The 22,881-nt window shown below is 37.1% G+C and overlaps 1 protein-coding gene across 2 annotated transcripts in view; it reads right to left on the bottom strand.

Annotated features, from left to right (window-relative positions):
- The window catches only part of LOC122889227 (bifunctional heparan sulfate N-deacetylase/N-sulfotransferase 4), a 239,227-nt gene that overhangs the window by 11,507 nt on the left and 204,839 nt on the right, over positions 1-22,881 (bottom strand). For both annotated transcript variants that reach the window (XM_044224144.1, XM_044224145.1), the window contains exons 7-9: positions 10,755-10,851; positions 4,613-4,736; positions 2,442-2,616 (exon numbers count right to left, since the gene is read on the bottom strand). In XM_044224144.1, the coding sequence (XP_044080079.1) occupies positions 2,442-2,616; positions 4,613-4,736; positions 10,755-10,851 (396 nt within the window). The remainder of the gene's footprint in view (positions 1-2,441; positions 2,617-4,612; positions 4,737-10,754; positions 10,852-22,881) is intronic.

Below are 22,881 nucleotides of genomic sequence, written 5' to 3'. Positions count from 1 at the left end.
CTCTCTCTCTTTTTTTTTTTTTTTTTTTTTGCCTTAAACATCTCTCCTTTTTTTGGACACTCCTGCCCATCTCATGATTCAAATCACTACCACCATGGAACATAGCTTCCTTGAACCCACTTTAACCTCTCTATAATAAGTGTGTGTCTTGTTTTTTCCCCTTTTTATTCCTGTTTTATTTTCTGTTTTCTATTTCTTCTTCCCAATTAGTTTTTCCTCCACTAAATCCATCTGGTTTTGCTTTATCATTTGTCACTAAAAGCTCTGCTTCCCTCCATTTCTTTCAACTCAGTGGAAATAATTCAGGTTTTGTGCTGTCCAACTGTCTAATTTCTTAGCAGCCCTTTGACACTGTTATCACCTCTGCTGTTTGGTAGTACTCTGTTCCTTTGTATTCAGGGTCATCACACTCCTGGATTTTTTCTTCTACTCCTCTGGCTGTTTGCTCTTGTCTCCTGGGCTGCCTTATCGTTCTCTGTACTTTGCTTCTCTAAACTCTCTCCTTAGGCAGTTTCACCATGTTTGTGGCTTTTTGCCTCTGATTCACAAATTTCTGTCTGCAGCTCTGACCTCTCCCCAGAGTGCCTGCTGACTCTACTGTTTTCCACGCGACAGTGTTTCCTTACCTCAAGATCACCATTGGTGCCACATCTTTAGCGCCCCTCCCTCCAACTGTCCTGTTGCCGTCTTCAGTGTTTCTATTTTTATGGGCATATATACTCATCACCCAGTTATCCTTATCAGAAATTTGATTTATCCTTGACACTGTCTCCTCACCAGGTTCTGTTGGTTTTAATTCCTACATGTCTTCTGATACTTTATACTTCACTCTGTCTGTACTTAACTCTCGCCGTCAAAGCTGCCTCTATTTCTCAGCACCTCTGAAAGGAAATCTGGTAGTTACTCACTGGCTTAACTCTTCAAAGGCTTTCAGTTGCTTGAAGAATGGTGGCCACACAGTTCCCCCACCTGAGTTCTGGCCCCTGCGTATGACTCAGACCCATCTCCCACAGGTTTCCACCTTGGGTTTTGCTCTCTAGCTACATGGAAGTTTTCTTAGTTCTTTCCATGTGGTGGGGGTTCCTTGTACCAGTGGACCTCATATACTTTTCCCTCTGCCCAACTCTCCTTCTACCCCACTCAGTTTATACTGACTCATTCTTCAGTTTTAAGTCCAAAGTTTATTTCTCTAGACAATGCTTTCTTCATACCTAACAGATTTCCTTATGGAACATTCAAAATTTTTAGCTATATATCTATGTGATTTTTTGATTAATACCTATCCACACATTAAAATGGACACAATGTTTTAATTAGTATTCTATTGATTAAAAAAGTATTAGTATTCTATTGATTAAAACCACCATTAAGTGTTGTTGCAGAATATTGCACATCAGTGTGATACAAATTTATATTGTTGGGTATTTATTCCTTTTACTGTTATTATCATTTGACAAGTATTGCAGTATAGAAAGGAATAAATATTTGTCCATCCCTTTGAAGTTCCCATAACACAACAGGACCTTTACAAAACTATTTTGATAATTATTGTCAAATTAGTGTTCAGAAAAGATCTCCATCTATACCTTTCTACTGGAATGTTTGAATATCTTTATCATCACACCCTTGCCAGCAGGAAGAATAAACACGACAATTTTTGTTGAGATGATATTCAGAAAGAGTATCATTTTGATTTGTATTTTGTTGCTCCCTAATTGGGTTGATCATTTTTCATATAAATCGTTGAGCAGTTATATTTGTGGGTGTCTTTGTGTGTGTGAAATGTTTATCTATGCTTTCTGTTTATTTGCTCATTTTTTTACTGAGGTATTATATCTTTTCTTTTATCAGTTTCCAGAAGCTTTTTTTTAAAAAAACAAATTAAGGATACTAAACCATTTGCCATGTGTTATTGAAGATGCTCTACTTCGATATGTACTCTTTTTGTTGATTCTGATAGACTAATATTTTATATATTTATACTGTCTAGTCAATCTATTAATCCTTTATGTATGATGTTTTCTACTAGTTTATGCTTGAAATTCCTTGTCCAACTTCATATGACTCAAATATTCAGCTTTTATTACTTATAATTTCTTTTCTTTTTTGGGGGGGGTTAGCTATGCAACATTTGACTGTTGAATACATCTGGACATCTAGACTTTATTTTGGTATTCACTATTGTTTACATTTATCTATGGCCAAATTTTTTTTTTAATTTTTTAAATTTATTTATTTGATAGACAGAGAGAGATCACAAGTAGGCAGAAGGCAGGCAGAGAGAGAGGGGGAAGCAGGCTCCTCGCTGAGCAGAGAGCCTGAAGTGGGGCTCGATCCCAGCACCCTGAGATCATGACCTGAGCTGAAGGCAGAGGCTTAAACCACTGAGCCACCCAGGTGCCCCCCAAATGTTTTAAAAGTATTTTTTTCCTGCTTCATACCTGGTACCAAGAGTATGCTCTGTCTGAGGGGTCTATGAGGATGGTGATGATCTTGGCCTTGGGGACCAGAGATGCTGCTCGCTTGGGAGCTTCTTCTGAATGGAAGTAATTAGCACTCTTTTCAAACAGAAAGTCACTTGTAATGTTGGATGGAGTAGGAAAAAAGTCCATATACCTGAAGGCAGAGGAAAATAATCTGAGATACAAGTTTTTCTCTAACATGACATGGATATGAAATAATGGAACATTTTTACATTCATTTATACTGATTTCTAATTATTAGTGTTATAATTCTACACTGTTCTATTATTCTCTATATGTCTATAATATATATTCTATTACAATTATGTTATAATTCTATATACCTATAATTCTAATGCAAGTGCTATTCTATCCACTTTGACTGTAAAGACAACTCAAAGCATTACTGTTTTAATGAACTATATAGGGCAGGGGAAAGAGGGAGATGAAATAAGTAGGCTGTTAAGAATAGGGGAACATCTTTTCAATTTGGGTTGATATTCTCTGCTATCAAAAGCAAAATCTAGAAAAATTTAAGTTTACCCTTGGCAAAAAGCAAATTACACAGTATTGCCTAGTAAATATTTTAAAATAGTAAATTCTGGTTTGCGAACTTGAATACAAAATTTTTAATTTGAGATGACAGTGCACAAGAGAGGAGGATGTGTAAGTCAGAAGAGCTATAAAATCCTAAGCCGAGTAGGGCAGAGCTGCTCTCCTCCTTTTTAACTTCTGCATAATTTGTAGTATGTGTAGCAATGTGAATGCATTACAGTCCATCTAGAGTCATTAAGAGGATATTTCCTGCTAGTTGATCCTGTGGTGCCTCGGTAGGTTCGCTCCTCCATATGCTGTCAGAACATTCCTCTGTGTGTAGATTATGGAATCAATATGTTCAGAGGTTAACTCGGTGCAAGGCTTTAATTATGTGTGTAATCCTCCTTACAGCTCATCACTTCTCTAACCCTCAAATGTTCTAGAAATAAATAATGAGAGCAATTAAGAATTCATATAAGACACTTATTTTCCTCTTTGACATTTGTTATTATGTTTCCCAAATGTGAAGTGGTGAAAAGTCTCATCTATATTCCTGCTTAACAATTTGTGTTCCATTTGAGCTCACAGATAAGAGGAAATTGCTGTTCTGCTTTTAGTAACTTGCATGCACTTCCAAAATTCATTTCATCTTTTTAAAGTAAGGTAGAATAAGAATATCCTAGGTGCAGAGCGGGCACCTCTCTACGTGTGATAGGAAGCCAGATCTGCCCACTGGCATTGCCTCTCCCCGACTCTAACTCTAATCTAACAGAACAGGCCTCTTGTGTAAGGACAGGTTCATAGGTGGTGTTGACATAAAGTTACAGACTACAGACATATGCGTTTAGGGAAATTTTCCTTGGAGGAGATTTGCCTTATATAACTGGAAGCTGGAGTCAGAGCAATATTTTCTTAGAAAATTGGAATAAAGCTAGAAAAATCTCCAAAGTAAAGGCCAGTTTTAATATCAGGTTTATTCTATTTCAGTTTAGGGAAAAATATTGTGACTTTTAAATTTTTCATAATTTTTATTTTATTTTATTTTTTTAAAAATTTTTCATAATTTATTAAATACAAAGTAATATTCCTTTTATGGATGTGCATGGCCGACATTAATACGGTTTTGGAAATGCTATGTTATTATTTGAATGACAAATATCAGCTTATATTATAACATTTTATAGTCTATGTAGTTAATGAAGATACATGTCACAGAGTATAAAATAACTTATTTATTTGTTTCCTCAAGCATCATTTGTGAAGACAAATTATGCAGTTAAAACAATTCTAGGCACAGTAAAATAATAATATGCTTAAGAAGAATTTTAAATATCCTTATGAATAATTCTGACAAAAATATTCCATAATCTTCTTTATTCAATCATATTAATTTACCAGAAAAATATTATCATTATTGCACTGTCCAAATCAAATTATAGGCAACACTGATTAAACAGATCATTGTTATAAATTAATTTCTAATTCACTATGGTAGAGTTGAGCATAACAAATTTATGCTGTAATTATGTAGATGCCACACATACATCTATAATTGCTCTGTTGTGATTGAGCATGTGTTAATAGTGGTCTTTATTTTTTGTTATTTTCCTTACCAATCAATGCCCTTGTGGTAGTTGTTGCCATTAAAGAACTGAACTTCTTCAAATGTTTTGGGACTGGGAAGATTGCTGATGATGGAAGGGTGCATAAGAAGGAATAAATAAAGTGCAGTTGTTCCTATAGCAAAAAAGGAGGCAAAGGATTATATATGACAACAAAAGAAGAGACAAATGTTACTTTAGCAAAATTTTTGCTTAAAAAGTAATATACAGAAGACCAATTTTTTTCTGGTGTTAAAATGATTTCCTGAAGGGGCACCTGGGTTGCTCAGTCGATTAAGCATCTGCCTTCAGCTCAGGTCATGATTCCAGGGGTTCTGGGATCCAGTCCCATGTCAGGCTTCCTGCTCAGCAGGGAGTCTGCTTCTCCCTCTCCCTTTGTACTTCCCCTCCTGCTAATTCTCTCTCTCTCTATGTTTCAAATAAATAAAACCTTTAAGAAAATGATTTCCTTTGGGGCGCCTGGGTGGCTCAGTGGGTTAAGCCGCTGCCTTCGGCTCAGGTCATGATCTCAGGGTCTTGGGATCGAGTCCCGCGTCGGGCTCTCTGCTCAGCAGGGAGCCTGCTTCCCTCTATCTCTCTCTCTGCCTGCCTCTCCGTCTACTTGTGATCTCTCGCTGTCAAATAAATAAATAAAATCTTAAAAAAAAAAAGGAAATGCAGATTTAAAAAAAAAAGAAAATAAAATGATTTCCTTAAAATCAATTAGGTGCATTTTCATGTGACAACAATCTAAGTATTCTTTTATTGGTCTTCATGATTCTATTTACCTAAACATCTGATTTAATATTAGTACATAGGCAAAGTGAGGCAGACTGATGATACAGCTACTTTTGTCGTCAATGTATTTTTTTTCATTATTTTTTGTTTGATATGCAGTAACTGTTCTATTTATAGAATGACACAGTGTTTCTGCTTTAAATTGTTTTGAGGTAAAAAGCCAGTTTGTTTGAAGAAAAAATACGAACTAAGATACCCCAGGAAATGTATAACATACAAAAAATGCAAGAAACACATAGGTGGTTGTACATAGATATGCAAAAACTGGGCATCTGAAAACTGGGTTACTGTGCTTTAAGCTGGGAGAGGATTTCGGAAACTGTGGTTCAGTTTCCCTCCTGGAGTCAGGTGAGTGGCTGAAACATCAAGGGCATCTAGCACAATCCCTGAACCTCATGGATCTCCATTAATAGTCTATTCAAATCCATTAAATTAAATCAAACTATTTAACACATGCTGACTGGTGCTAATCTGTGTAAGTCCCTGGGGATAACTTTTCTTTTTTTTCCCCTGGTGAGAACTCTTGAGAAGAAAAACTCACTTGCTGGCCTTGATCAACTTAAAGTGTATGTATGGACTTGGGTCAAGTAAACAGGTAATTGCAACCTAGTGAGACAGTTTCCATAGTGAGAGAAGGCAAGAGTGTTTTTCTAATAAATGAGAGAATAGGTGACTTAGACTTGAGGAGTCAGTGAAAGCTTCCAAGAGGAAGTGTTTTCTCAGCTTGCACCTTAAAAACGTGAGTGTTCCCTGTAAGGTTTTATGAAGAGGGGAGGAATCAGGAAAGACAGACACTTGAATGTCCTAACCTGGCAAAATGGGGCAGTCTGATCTGATAATGGAGGCACTGGGCTGGACAGACAAACTGGCTGATAGAACCCACGGAGCGTCCACATCACAGAAGGCTCAGATGCAATCTCTGACCCTTGTCTCCATTTGAGTTGGGCCATAGACTGAGTGCCATGGCAGCAAGAATTGTGAAGTGACTGCATTTTCAGAGTTCTCATAAACCAACATTTCCCTTCTGGAAAGGATGATCCCTTTTGGAACACGTTGGACCTGGGAGTGTCAGTTGGATTTCCCAGCCCTAGCATAGCTGGAGGTGAGCCACACAGGTAGGTCGGAAGGACAGTTACGATTGCAGCCAGGGATCTGGAAGCTCAGCAGATCATCAGAGAATTGGCATTTTATCCTAACATATCTTAAGCGTATAGGAGCAAAGGCTACTGTGCTGTAAGTATAAATGAGATGGCCACCTGATGGGACCCTCACAGCTTTACATGACCACCTACCTGAATAGTGTCATGCGTAGCTAAAGGAAGTGATAACAGATCTAAGGGGACCACTACCTTGGGGGGAAGAAAGGTGAAGGAATCCAGGATAGGTGGCTTCTGGTGAAATGGGAGAGTAAAAATTGATAAATGCCCTTAAATATTTAATTACTAATTAAAACTGGGTGGCTCAGTTGGTTGGACGACTGCCTTCGGCTCAGGGCGTGATCCTGGAGTCCCGGGATCGAGTCCCACATCAGGCTCCCAGCTCCATGGGGAGTCTGCTTCGCTCTCTGACCTTCTCCTCGCTCATGCTCTCTCTCATTGTCTCTCTCTCTCAAATAAATAAATAAAATCTTTAAAACAACTTTTCATGATTTTCTTTTTAAAATATTTATTTGTTTAATTTTAGAGAGAAAGAGAGCATGAGTGAGCACAGTGGTGGGGCAGAAGAAGAGTGAGAGAGAGAATCTCAAGCAGATTCCCATCTGAGTGCAGAGCCCACCCAGGGCTCCATCTTATGACCCTAAGATCATGACCTGAGCCAGAACGAAGAGTCAGATGCTTAACTGACTGAGCCACCCAGGCATTCCAAAATAAGATGAACAAAAATGGAGATGCCTGGGTGGCTCAGTCTGTCAAACATCTGCCTTCAGCTCAGTTCATGATCTGGGAGTCCCATGATCAAGCCCCACATTAGGCTCGTAGGTCAGCAGGGGGTCTACTTCTCCCTCTACCCCTCACCCTACATGTGTTCTCTCTCCCTCTCTCTCTGTCTCCGAAATAAATAAATAAAATCTTGAAAAAATAAAATAAATTTAACAAAATGAAATCAAATCATTTAAACTCAATTTAAAAATGAAAGGAGTCAGAACTGGCTGGGAACTGAATTAGAGGCCCAAAGGACCAGGAAGAACTGTCTAAACACATTGAAAAACACAGACATAAAATCATGAGGGGTGATGGAGTCCTCAAGAACTGATGTGAAATGCTCTTGAAAATAACAAGAGTTCAAAAAGGAGAAATTATGAGAGGAGGAAAAAAATGTTCCAGGGAGAAGAAATAAACTCGAGTATTACGGAGTAGTGTCTGGAAGAGAACAGGGAATTCAGAAGGGTTCTCTCTAGATACGTTTTAGGAAGGAACCTACATAAAGATGTTTAAATGATGATGAGAATGGCATGTGTGTGTGTAAGTGCATGTGTGCACATGTGTGTGTGAGAGAGAGATTTGAGACACACGAGAGAGCTGAGAATATTGTAGTTTAATGTCCCTGAGATGTTGAGACTGGATGAATCCAGGGTACAGATAAAGGACTATTTTTTAATTATTGCTGATCATGGCAAAATAAATATTTTATAATCTCACTCAGTAACACATACAAATGTTTAATCACCCTGATGGTCACGGAATTGTACCAGATCTACCCTGAATTACATAAAGTCAAAGCTTTATGTTCTGAGCCACAGCATCTTCATGCAACCAGGAGCAGGAGGAACTTTGAGCCATAGGAGGGAGAAAGGACTGGAAGGAAGGAGAAAGTCATTTCAACTGGAGAGAATAGGTATGTGGCTTGATATTCATATAATCAGTCATAGAACGTGGGCTCACTGCTCCAAAATGTGTATTTATCTTATTAAATACACAATAATTAATAAATAATTATCTTAATAAATATCTTAATAAATAAATTTATCTTTTCATCTATTACTGACATTCATTTTTATCCAATGTCTTTGATATAAATATTTAATGGAGGAAATAAAAAAGACCTCCTCCTGGTAGTACTGTCAGAGAAAATGTACTCTATTTTATAAACAATCAATTTTGTTTTTAGTTTTAACAGATTAAGCCAATCAAATCATGAGAAAATAATATTGACAGTGGGAACACAGATTTTCTGAGACAGGTAAGGCCAACAAGTTATGCTTTTAGAATTATTGTGGGGCGCTTGGGTGGCTCAGTCAGTTAAGCATCTGCCTTTAGCTTAGGTCCTGATCTGAGGTCCTGGGATCAAGTCCCACAATGGGTTCCCTGCTCAGTGGGGATTCTGCATCTTCCTTTGACCCTCATCCCCACCTCATGCTCTCTCTCAAATAAATAGATAAAATCTTAAAAAAAAAAAAAAAGAATTATTGTGCTAAATTTAACCCTTTTGGAAAGCTGCTCCTAGTCTGGTAATATCTTTGACCCAGAATCACAAAAGATACCTATCTGTCCCAAGGATCCTAGCAGGACTAAGATTTAATCTTTGAGTGCCATAAACCCAGGCCTACCCTGCCCTTTGCCTGTCCTCATTCACTGTCCCACTGTCAGCTGACAGGAATTCTGGCAGGATTCAGCAATGGAGAAGTGGGACATCAATTCCCTCCATTCACACCTCACAACAATTCAGAAAATAGGGCTTTGAGGACTACTTTTATATTATAACTTATGTTTATTGCAAGGGATGTGCAGGCCATGTTTAAGTTGTTTAAAGACAGCTTTGCATTGAAGAGCAGATTCTTAGCATTGCTGTATCCAGGAAATTCATAGCTCTGAGAGCGGTGGGAATTTTGCCAACTAAAGCAATAAAGAGAACAAAAGAAGACTTTAGACTTCTATGATGGAACAGATTTAAGAATTATCACAACCATTTTCACATTAGAGTAGCATTTTCACAGCATATAAAATAATATTGTCATCCAATTCCTTTATTTTAACTTGTTTGTCTTCAGCAGCCAAAAACTGCTGAAAGCTCGGTCATTTCCATACTGGTAGGTCAAATATTAAAAATCTAAAGGTGTAAGTTATTGTCTTTATAAATACAAAAAACAAGGAGGAAAACTAGATTTATACTTAGTAACCTGTAGTTTTCTAACAGAACTAAGAAGTAATAATATTCAATGACAAATGATAAAAGATATATCTTTAAATTAAAATTTTAGTATAATTTTACAACACAACAATGTTTTCTTTCTTTAGCAGTCTTTCCAGAGTTAGCAAAGCTATAAAGGAGTTGGTAGAAAATTAATGCACATTTTAAACAACAACAACACAAGTGATATATCTGAAAATACATGGTGATTTTTTTCCCTTCCCTGTACATGTGTAACTTACTGTTGTAATACAATTTATATTCCTGGAGGAAGAAAAGATTTCAACAACCAATATCTAATAGTCTGGAAATTTTACCCACAACCTTTAAAATGATCTACTTGCTTGTATTACAAATATCTTCATCTGGGCCAGGCTTATTTATTGTGAGTGTTTGTTTTGTGTTATGGTTTGTGCACTCACTGATGAAAATGCTTCTAGTCAAAGTAGTGAATTCAAAATACAACAACTCAATAAAAACTTTAATTAATCAGGACATGAGCAAAGTGTATAAAACTGTCACATGCTGAAGGAAGTATAAAATATTCTAATTGAAAGTGTCATCTCATTGGTGAAATACTTGCACTCTCTTTTACAGCAGTCTTATACACTTGTCCTTCAGCATTAGTGAAAATACTGAGGGAAAAATGCCTGATGAACCTCAGGTGTATCAGATAATAAGTCCAAACCATATTTACACTTAATAATTATTTTTAAAAAACAAATCACACATGTAGAATGTTTGAAGGTAATAATGGCAGTGCCTCTGAAAAAATCAATTTGAGGCTGATATACACAGTGTGAAATAGTTTATATCAAGCCAAGTCCTTTCTTTGTAACTTAATTTAGGAGATAATTAGGCACAGCTACAAAAAATAGGGATTAAAAATCAGATACTGCAACTGTCGTATATTAACACAAAGTTGTAAAAAATCTGACATCTGTTGAAAAAAATTTGACATCTGTTGAATAGCTTTAAAATCTGTAGTTAAAATTTAGTCCTTACGTCTAATTAATAGACACCATTAGAGTCGCTTTGAGGATCATAGCATAAAGATGACCCATAGGCATGAAGAACAATTCAAATAATGAACTTGGATAGATGTCTAGATATTTCACAAAGCGAGATCTAATCCAATTTTCCTGTATGACATTATGTTTCATGACGAAAAGGAGAAGAGAAAAAAGAAAAAAAAAAAGAATCAGACAGCATACTTGGGTATTCCTACCTGTTTTTTGTGGCCCAATGACAAGGAATTTTGGCAAGTGGTCACAAGTTTTCTCTCTGGACCAAATGTCTTTGTGCCGTTTATCATCACATGGATTCTGCAAGAAGGAAGAATAATAAGTCGTACCGTGTAATGAACCTCTGGCTGTGTAATGGACAAATTGTCCGAAGGACTGGCTTAAATTCTTGCCTGATATCCTTGTACTAGCATTAGACCCTGTTCTGGTTCTGGTTCTCTGATTTCCAAACTTTTTCCTTACCAAATGGCATCTTCTTTCCTTTCCTAGCTCCAAGGCTAGGGCTCAGCTTCAGGCTGATCTTGTTGTCATCCTTTTCTGAAACTTGGCTAGGTTCTAATTGCTGAGATTCCACTCCATCTCTGGATTTCGAGTTCACATCTGTATATCAGAGCCTTCACTTGTCTTAATTTTGTTTAACCATAGTTCCTCAGATTTCTGTGCTCTGCCCTAATTTTTCCTATTTCTTTTGCCCCAGAGGGCAAGGGGCCATCCTTGAACTCCAGACTTGGCCAAGTTTTCCTTTCTTTTTCACACTATGTGCTGTTCTGTGCTGATCCAGCAGATCCTAATGTTTGGCTGTACCCTATAAGCTGATGGCAGGTAGATCAACATTTCAAGCCTATACCTCCCTCCTGAGCTCTTAACCTATATTTTAAATTGTATAATTGCTGTATAGATGTGGTGAAGAAATGCCAGACCCAACATACCCACAGGTCCAATCTTATCTCCATCTCAAACTGTTCTCTCTCTCCCTATCTCTCCTTCAAACAAAGAAATAAAATCTTTAAAGAAAAGAATGATTGTTTTCAGCATGATCCTATCATGATTTACTTTTCCATAAAATTGCCTGCAATCCTTTTCAAAGTTCCATTCATGATTATTAATAAATTTGAAAATGTTGATACTTTCAATGGACTCTTCTCTATAGACAACTACATTCTTAACTGGGGAAATATTTTCTTTGTAGAGTGGAAGTAAGCAAGAGTAAATTCTGTTAAAGAAAATGTGTTTCTGTCATTTACAATTCTTTTTTCCATGTTAAAATGCCTAAATATTAGAGACCAAATATTTCCATTATTTTCCATTTAGAGTATCTTTCTTTGATGAATATTTGTCTAGATAAAACTTGTTAGATAAGTTGCCTTTAATTATGACACTTTTGACCATTTTTCCCAATACAAGTGCTGCAAAATCATAGACTTCTCAAAATTACATTCAGCACAGAATATAAATTTATCTAATTAAAAATAGGAGATCCATCAAATGCTTACACGGTTGAACTTCTAAATTTCAATTAAAGAATGCCAAATTAAACCCTGTAGTTCATTTGAATTCTCATTATTTAATTTGTTTAGTCTCCTCCCTTTTTGCTTTGAAGCATTTTTTTTAAGATGACAGAAAGTACTGAAGGAAAAGTATTATTTAAATATATTTTTCTCAAAATAATATTATAATATTTTCTCAAAAATAATATTCAAGGGGCACTTGGATGACTTAGTGGGTTAAAGCCTCTGGCTTCAGCTCAGGTCACGATCCCAGGGTCCTGGGATCGAGCCCCACATTGGGCTCTCTGCTCAGCCACTCCTCCCTCTCTGCCTGCCACTCTGCCTACTTGTGATCTCTGTCTGTCAAATAAATAAATAAAATCTTTAAAAAAATATTAAAAACTGCTTGTTCTCAGGGTCATTATATAGACTGAAAGGCCTAGCTCATCTTGACATTCTACAGAACTTAATATTTGTCTACTATACTAATGATACGATGTTAATTGTACCCAAAAGGTAAAAAATGCCAAGTATTCTATCTGCCTTGGAAAGACACATGCATTCCAGAGGGTGGAAGAAAAGCCAGCAAAGTTTCAGGAGTCTAGCACCTTTGGCGATTTTTCAAGGTCCAGTGGTTTGGAGCATACCCAGACATCCCAATCAAGGTAAAGAGTCTATTTTTGTTCTTTGTGACTTCTATTACTAAGAAAGAAACCCAGGGCTTGATAGGCCTCTTTGGGTTTAGGAAGCAGCATTTTATTGCTCTAGGGAGTACTGCTCAGAGTCATTGACATAATGGTGCAGAAAATTGCTAGTTTTGGGTGGAACCCAGAATAAGAAAGAGTCCTGCAAGAGATAAGACTGAGGTACAAGCAGCCCTCCCCTTTGGTTCATACATGTGCGCAGACCTATGGTACTCTGGTACCTATGGTATAAAAGGATGCCAAATGGAGTTTTGGTCAAGCCCTAGAGGAGAATCACAAAATACACACCCAAGGTTCTGCAAAAGGGTGTGGCACCTGCAGCTGGTCATTCAAACTGGTATCGACTCCTGGTATGCTACAGGACCCTAGAAGAGATAGTGTTTGTCATGAATTTTCAAAGTGATTGTGTGGTCATAAGTAGCCACTATAAACTGAGTATTGGGTTGTACCCAGGAGCAAATCATTGTAAGATGGGAGTGGTATGTCTGGAATTTATCTCAAGCTGACAGAAAGGCTACAAGTAAGCTTATAAATGAGTGGCCCACACCTTTATGTCACCTATCAGTGTTCCACCAATGTCTCTACATCAGCTCATTCCTAGAGTTTCATGGAAGGCTCCCTATAATCTATTGATAAAGAGGAAGAAACTCAAGCTTGGTTTGTGGTTAGGTTGGTATTATATGTTGGCAGAGGTCTAAGGTTGACTGCTGTTGCACTATAGACCCACTCAGAGAGGTTCCTAAAAACCAGTGGGTAAGGGAAAACTTCTAATTAAAAGAGTTCTGGGCAACATTCCTGGTCATTACTTTTTTGTGGATGATAATAGGGCAACGTAAAAATATAACAGGTGAATAGGTAGTGGTGAAGTCATTAGCCAAGGGTCTTAAAGGAACATCATGGGAATATTAGTGTTAATAAGTTCTAGGAAAAAGGCATGTGGATGGACCCATGATAGCAATCAAAAAGTGTGAGGAACTTGTACCACACATTAATGTACACCAGAGGATACTCAATGTGGAAGTGCTAAACAACCAAGAGGACAGAATGACTCAGCCAGTTCTCAATATTCCCACATGTCGCCTAACCTCTGTCCTTGGCCAACCCATTGCAGAGTAATGCAGTAGCCCCCATAGCAAGATGGAAGCCATTCATGGGCGTCCTTCTAAGTCTGCTCTAGTTATAGCCACTGTTGAATATCTGACTTGTCAGTAACAGAGACCAGTTCTAAATCCCCCAAATAGCACTGTCCTATCACTTTGTAGAAAATTGATTATATTGGACATTTCCATTTTGAAAAGGGCCGTGATTTATCCTTACTCCCACTCACATATTCAGAGTATGGATCTGCCTTCTCTACTCGCATAAGCTGTTTCCTCTTTTCTTTCCTGTTTCGCTTTTTCCTTTATAGGTTTTTCTTGAGAGCATCTCCTTAATAAATCACTTGGAACTAAATATCTCAGATTTGATCCTAATGCATTTTCCATCCCCAGCTTCCATTGGAACAAGAGTGGAGTGCAATATAAAATGACCAATAATATATAAAGACAATTGTTTTATGTGAGAATTTGCTTTGGAAAAAGTTAGGCTATACATCTTGGGTTTTTCTGTGAATTCGTCTGTAGAAACTGTGATGAAATGAGTTAATAACAAGCAATAAGCTTCACATTTTTCATTTACTTTGCATAATAATTGAAATTTTATTTATTTTTACCAGTGTTTTTATTTTCTGCCATCATTTGATTTAGTATTCAATCTCAAATACTCAATGGTCTAGCTTCAGTTTAACTCTCTAGCCATAATTTTCATTATGACAGAGAAGGGTGAACTATCTAGCCTCCTTCTCTTCCTTCAGTCATAGAATATTCTCTATTTTGCATAGTCTGTAAGTTTCCAGCTAGAGACTATATTTCACTGTCTCTTTTGAATCAAACTTTCTTCTTATGAATCATTTCAGTCCAAAGGAAAGAAAGCCAAAATGATGTTAAGTATCTTAAGGATAAAGACACTCTCCCTGGATTTCCCCTTTCCTACTGCCTGCTGGTTGTAAAATGGCTACAGTTACAGCATGTGCCTTGGACTCAGAGACGTTTAACAGCTACCAACCTGGGGCCCTGGGTGACCATGTAGAAGAGAGCTGTCTAACTCTCCTAAATGGCCTGCCCATTTTTAGACAGTTGTATGAATGAGAAATAGATATCTATTTTATTTAGTCAATTTACTGTTTGGAATGTCATCTTTATGCAACATTGCCTACACTCTAACTCGATGTGTTTCAAAACACTCGTCTGTGAGAAGGTAAGGAACTTGTGTCAGCAAGTAAGAAGTCAAACTATCACTCTTCACAGATGATATGATACTATATGTGGAAAACCCAAAAGACTCCACTCCAAAACCGCTAGAACTTGTACAGGAATCCAGTAAAGTGTCAGGATATAAAATCAATGCACAGAAATCAGTTGCATTTCTCTACACCAACAACAAGACAGAAGAAAGAGAAATTAAGGAGTCAATCCCATTTACAATTGTGTCAGAATGTGAATTACTGAACTGCTTACTTCCATAAGCATATCCTGCTATAAGGAAAAAAAAAAAAAATTCCAGCTGAAGCAGCCAGGGTGCTCAGTGATATAGTTGATTTATATGTTGGCACAAGCTTCCTATCTCATGACAAATCAACAATAAACAATTCAAGCCCATCTGTGGACCACACTTTGAGTAGCACTGTAACAATTCCTAACACCATACACAAAAATTAACAATATGGATTAAGACACTGAACGTGAGCCCTGAAACCACAAAATTCCTAGAAGAAAAGAGATAATTATCTCTTTGGCCTTAGCAATACTTTTCTAGATATGTCTTCTCAGACAAGGGAAACAAAAGCAAAAATAAATCAGTAGGACTACACCAAAATAAAAAAACTTCTGCACAACAAAGGAGACCATCAACAAAATGAAAAGGCAATCTACTGAATGGGAGAAGATATATGCAAACAAAATATATGGTTATGAATTTATATTCAAAATAGGTAAGGAACTTATACAACTCAACATCAGAAAAAAAAATCTGATTAAAAAATGAGCAGAGGGTCTGAACAGATATTTTTTCCGAAGAAGATCTATAGGTGGCCAATGGACACATGAAAAAATACTCAAGATTACTCATCATCAGGGAAATGTAAATCAAGCCACAATGAGATATCACCTTACATGTGTCAGAATGACTAGAATCAAAGACAAGAAATAACAAGTGTGGGTGAGGATATGCAGAAAAAAGAACCCTTAGGCACTTTTGGCAGGAATGTAAATTGGTTCAGCCACTGTGGAAAACAGTATAGAGGGGCCTCAAAAAAGTAAGAATAGAGATACTGTGTGATCTAATAACTTCACCACTAGGTATTTACCCAAAGAAAACAAAAACGTTGATTTGAAAAGATATATGCACTTCTATTTTTTTAAAAAAGATTTTAAAATTTATTTATTTGACAGACAGAGATCACAAGTTGGCAGAGAGGCAGGCAGAGAGAGGAGAGGAACCAGGCTCCCCGCTGAGCAGAGAGCCTGATGTGGGCTTGATCCCAGGACTCTGGGATCATGACCTGAGCTGAAGGCAGAGGCTTTAACCCACTGAGCCACCCAGGCGTCCTATGCACTTCTATGTTTATTGCAGCTTTGTTTACAATAGCCAGGATATGGAAGTAACCTAAGTGTCCCTTGATAGATGAACAGGTAGAGAATATGTGGCATATACATACAATGGAATATTTACTCAGCCATAAGAAAGAATGAGATCTTGACTTTTGTGACAACATGAATAGACCAAGAGGGTATTGTGCAAAGTGAAGTGAGATAGACAAGTACTGTATGATTTTGCTTATTTGTGGAATCTAAAAAATAAAATGAACAAACAAACAGAAAAACAGAAACAGACCCATAAATACAGAGAACCAACAGATGATTAACAGAGGGGAGAGCATTGGCATAGTGGGAAAAATATGTGAAGGGAAGTAGGAAGTAGAGTCTTGCAGGGATGGAATGACTAAATCACAGGAATAAAAGAGTCAGCATAAGGAATATAGTCAATGATATTGTAACAGAGTATGACAGTAGCTACCCTCATGATGAGCTTAGCATAATGTATAGACTTATGGACTCACTATGTTGTATACCTGAAATTAATGTAACATTGTGTCAACTATACTTCAATTAAAAAGACAAAAAAATTGCCAAAAACCAACCAAATGTTTCAGTTATACTGTATTTACTTTTATAGATATATTCATGTCTGCACCTGATTCTTCGAAGTTCATTTGAACAATTTATCTTTCTGTGGAATGCTCTTATTTCGTTTGCCAATCGAATCAAAATTTCACCAGTTATTCTAGTGTCAGCTAATATGTCCCATAAAGTTTCCCTATCTATTTTCAATGGGTAGCACAGCCCAGTTGTTAAGGTGTGAGCTCAGGAGGGAGACTGCTTGTGTCTTATGGAGTTTTCTGAAATTCTCTGGGCCTCAGTTTCCTTATCTAGAAAATAATGGTTGATGGTATCTACCTCATATGGTTATGGAGAGTATTAAAGGTATTAAATATATTTTAAATGATTTAATTTTTAAATGATTTAATTAATTTAAATGATTTAATTTTTCTCTATAAAAGAGATTGATTATTATGTGATCTCATGTTAGCTTTTTTTTTCTTTTTCTTTGTTCAGATTATTAATCAGTTGAAGCAAAAGGAAGAAGTTACCATTGCTGATGAACTGGTGTATGATAGCTATCCTTCCTAAGAGCAGGCTTCCTGGTCTTCTGTCAGAACTTTAGAACCTGGGGCGCCTGGGTGGCTCAGTGAGTTAAAGCCTCTGCCTTTAGCTCAGGTCATGATCCTAGCGTCTTTGGGATCAAGCCCCACATCGGGCTCTCTGCTCAGCAGGGAGCCTGCTTCCCTTTCTCTCTCTCTCTGCCTGCCTCTCTGCCTACTTGTGATCTCTGCCAAATAAATAAATATATTTTATATATATATATGTAGAACTTTAGAATCTAAGGTGGCCGCCCCTTTTCAGAACAAATACACAGTTTGGTGACTGGATTTCTGGGGCGTATGACTTATTTGATAGGGAAACAGCTTGATGTTTCTTCAGACAAACTTGAGAATATAGATTGCCCTACCAGACCCAAAGACCCCTATATAATCCCAGCTCAATTTATTTTTGAATATGCTTGCTGTCTGGCTCCTGCAACTCATCCAATTTATTGTTTTAGCACTTGTCATCACTCAGGTCTCTGCTGAAATATCACCCAGCAGGCAGGCCTTCCCTGCTGACCAGAACCTAAGCACTTCCTCCCATTCCTGTCTTTCTGTGATAGCTTCTGGTTATATTTTCTTCGTGGTATTTCAGTACCTGAAATGACTCTATTCAGGTAAGTGTTTATAGCAATTTTATATTATATATTGGTATATAATATAATACATTTATACTTAAAATAACTCTATCTCAACTAGAATGTAAGTTCTCTGAAGAGAAGACCCATGTTTGTCTAATCTAATCTATGAGAGGTGCTTGATAAATATGGGCTGAATGACTGAAAAACTGGCTTGAAACAGGTGCAGTAAACCTTTAGTAACAGGCATAGACAGATTTTGATATATGTTTGAAAATTAACATAATGTGAACTGTGTAGACATTTTGTTTTCGAAACTCCCACAAAAATAGAATGTTTGCAGTCTCCACTGATGTTTTTCATGGTGGCCCCAGGAGCTAGTTTTTGCTATTTCCTTAAGTCATCACTTTATATCTGAAACATTATTTTCCTTATATTATTTAACTGCTTTGTAAAGAACTTGATGTTTCAACTGTATTTTATGTATTAAACAATAGAAAGGCAGTTTCCATGACCTACACTTATCAAGTTTCCCCACACATATCCCAGTTAAGAGCCAATCTCAGATTAGGTGCTCAATTCATTTGCTCAAATGGTTTCTTTATGCTTCGCAAAAGTAGATGAGCAAACTGATCAATTATTCAGTGCCACTGCTCAAAGTGTCTTTTGTGAGATCTTTCTGGTTCTCTATGCTCAAGTAGGCCACTTATTTTCTTTACTGCAGTACATATGTCTTTGCCATTCAAACTTCTGCATGCAAAACCCGTGAAATTAAACATTCACAGAAATGGGCAAATGCAATATAAGACTTGAAAAGAGTTTTCTTTAACATACAGAACATGGATAAACAGGCCCTGTTCTGGTAGATAAAGACACTAGTTATTTCTAGTTGTGCTCTCCCAAGAAATTATACTGATAGAAGTAAACTCTCAAATAAAATTACCTGGACGCTGTTACAACACTTGCTGCTCCAAATGCTTTTATTGCCAACAATTCAACTTACGCTACTTCGGCTTTTCCTGTATGTATTTTACAGTTGGTGGCATGTGTATACCTTAATCCAGCAGATTGCCTGTCTTTGTAACTGCATTCCTTCTATGTTATGCTATTTTTAAGACTTTCCAGATGCCTGGTATTTCTTCTTTCATCTCTTTTCCTGCATGTTTCCCCTTGTGTCTCTTCATCATGACTTTATTAACAGGATGTTTGCCTTTCCCGTTTTATACTTTGAAAATATTTGTTTAGATTTTTTCCTACTCTGACTTTTCTTATATTGTCTGAGTATTTGAATAATAGCTAACATAATATCTGACCTTTATTGATCACCTTCTATATTCCAGGCACTTGCTTGGCATAGATTATTTCTAATCCTCAAAGCAACCTGGCAAGACAGATATCATTATCCCTTCTTTACACCTGAGGAGGCTGAGATGCAAGGTGTTTTATTTAGGTCTTGCTGAAGGTCACACAGCAAGTTAGTTTCAATTTTGGAATCCAAAACCTGGGTTGTCTCTGCAGCTAAATATCGTGTGTGTGTGCACATGCGCGGATGTGTGTGTGTGTGTGTGTGAGAAAGAAAGAGAGAGAGAGAGAGAGAGAGAACGAGAGTGAGAGAGGGCAAGAGAGTGCCTGGCAGTGATTACGAAGGTCAAAGGGTCTTTCCAAGAAAAAAGCATTGGCTTGTACTTTCATACTTTGTTCCATTGCTATTATGTTAATTTCAAAAGTCAGAAAATTACAAAGCAATTATTTCCCTTTTCATTGTCTAATCTGATTGTTCCCTGAATATCTGAAGCTGCTGTAAACAGTAATCTACTGCTTTAAGTATCTAGTACTGTAGATATATTGAAACTTTAAAAAACTTCAGTTAAAATTTCTTTAAGCAGCTCATGGTTATAGTACCAGTCTAGTAAAAATGCATGTAACTCAGCTCTCACACAGGTAAAGGGGATGCAGGTGGTTTTGTACATGAATTCATGATGAGGTGAGGCTGATTTACTTTTAAGCAGGCATGAGAAAGATGGAGAGAAAATTCCCTGAGGTGATGGACCAGACTTAGAAAGGGGAGTAAATTCTGATGAAAATCCAGATCTTTCCTCTCCAATTAAGTAAAATTTTTGAATTCATAGTCAAGCTAAAAATACATATTTTTTAAAAAGTCACATTACCTTTCGAACACTGAAAAGACATCAAATAAAATAAAATGAAAAAAGAAGATAAAATAGAAAAAAATCACACGACTTACCTTGCCCCGAAGTTCATATTTTTATAGAATACATGAAAATTACTTTTGTTCTCATTAGATCTAGTTATTCCCACATACGTAGCCTTTTCTCTACTAAAAATCTGCTTTTTTCATTGCTTCTCCACATCCTTCACTGACAAGAACACCGTGGAATTATCAGTTAGATTGATTATTCCCTCTCAAGTCATGTGCCTATTGCAGAGAACTGGGAAATATCTAGACTTTAATAGCTGAAACCTTAAAAAGTCCAGTGCTCATGGTAGGATTATTTTGTTAATTATGAACATTTCGGAGGTTATTGGTTTCCGCTTCATTTCCTCCCTGCTTGCCTTCTGCTGTTCAGACCTCACTGTTTAAACGAGAATGCTATGAAATTGTATGGTGTTTTTCTTTTAACTTTGTACTTCTTCCTCCCTATCTGGTTGTGTTGTTTCCAAAGTTCTTCTGTTTACTGAGTTTTGCCATGTACATGTCTTTAAAACAAAATCCTTTTCCAATCTGTTTTACACAGGCGGGTGACTTTCAATTTTTGTCTCTCAATGGCATTTAAGCCTAATACAACCCACACACACTGATGAGGAATTTTAAGAGGCTGTGGGTATTTATTCTCAGTGTTTCAAACAGCAATTTCTTTTGGAGAAACTCTGAGACACACACGCTCTTCCCAAAGCTTGAGTCCACCCTGTATTGGTGTATAAAATCCGCTAGTCCATCCACTCCTCAGAAAAGCCTTTCCTTTCTGAGTGCACTGATTTGTAATGAATGTTCTCTCCACAGAGCTCCTGTAGCACTTAATAGTCTGATTCATTCTCAAACTTCCCTCCTAAAGTGGTCTGAATACAGAGAAGCATGAATGCCCACTTCTGAGGGTGGGAGTGGGCCGAAAAGGGCCTGTGGTTCTGTGTGGGTCTGGGGTAACAGCTCCATGAAAGCAGCTTTAAGCACAAAGACTTTCTGATTTACCCTAAGCGTCTATGCACTTGTCACCATATTATACCCATGCTGATTTAAATAAATTGATACTGTTGACATTTTCCCATGAAATATTCTCATAGTAAAATTGACCCCAGGAGATGACAGGTTTACTTGGAAGCTCTGGGTACATTCAAACAGATGACTGCTCATTCCTGCAGACAGTACCTTATATTATTATTTATGGTTTATGAATATCCTGTCAGAGAATCTAGATAGCCAACTCAATTAAGGAAAACTGTATTTTAAAATTCTCATTAGTAAGTTGGTCTAATAGAGTGTATTAACTCACAGTACAACATTTAAGTTATCAGACATATCTGCAGGGCCTACACACACACACACACACACACTTCAGGGTTTTTTTTGTTGTTGTGATACTTGGATTAGTTCTGCAAAATCCATGTTTTTTGATGATTTTGATTCAGAAAGAATGGAAGTATATATAACCTTTTCTTTTATTTTATTTTGTTTATTTTATGGCACTATCTGGAAGTAGTTTTCCTATTACTAAAGTTATATGAAAGTTATTTGTGTGGGAAATTTGAAACTTGACAAGATCATACTCACAACAAATTGACAGGAAAGGGAAAAATCCATGACTTAATGTCACCATTTCTGGATGTCAGAATGTCTGACAGCCTTGTATAACCAAATGGGGAAGTGCTTCCGTGTAAATTAAAAAATTAGGGACACCTGGGTGGCTTAGTAAGTTAAGCATCTGCCTTCGGCTCAGGTCATGATCTCAGGGTCCTGGAATTGAGCCCTGCATGTCCTCTTGGACTCCCTGCTCTGAGTCTTCAAGGGGGAGTCTTCTTCTCTTTCACCCTCTGCTCCAACCTCCATGTTCACGCTCCCTTTCTCTCTTTCTCAATGAATTTTTAAAAAATCTTTAAAAAAATTAAAATCATGAGGAATTACCTACATATTTGGGAAGCATTCCTGTCAGGTTTAAATACTAGTATGAATTAGGAAGATAAATGTGACAAATACACAAATTCAAACTATAATTAGGAAAAAATATGTAAGATGAAAATGATGTTTAGGCCTCTATTGCACCATCTATGAAGTGATGAGAAACTATTCCGGCTATTTCACTGGACGGGCTAAAAGATGAATAAATGGAAATGAAAAACATGAAATTATCTAGAACTCTTATTTTCCTGGCTGTGGGTGATGACTTGCAGGTCAGTTTTCCTTTCATTTCAGTGTCTCATGCACAAACAATTTTTACCACACTTCTTTAAAGATCTCACTTTTTTCCTAACCATGAAGCTACTCAGGCTTTCCCTCTCTCATGGCTGGATTATTGTCCTAACTTCAGTGCCTCCCTGTTCTTACCTGTCCTGCAAAAAAGGTATAATCTTTTTTTTTTTCTTTAAATATTTTACTTATTTATTTGACAGACAGAGATCACAAGGAGGCAAAGAGTTAGGCAGAGAGAGAGGGGGAAGTAGGCTCCCCACTGAGCAGAGAACCCAGTGTTGGACTCAATCCCAGGATCCTGAGATCATGACCTGAGCCAAAGGCAGAGGCTTTAACC

The sequence above is a fragment of the Neovison vison genome, chromosome 11 (genome assembly GCF_020171115.1).
Source record: "Neovison vison isolate M4711 chromosome 11, ASM_NN_V1, whole genome shotgun sequence".
Lineage (NCBI taxonomy): Eukaryota > Metazoa > Chordata > Mammalia > Carnivora > Mustelidae > Neogale > Neogale vison.
Note: the sequence above shows the minus strand (reverse complement) of the source record. Positions and strands in the feature narration are given on the sequence as shown.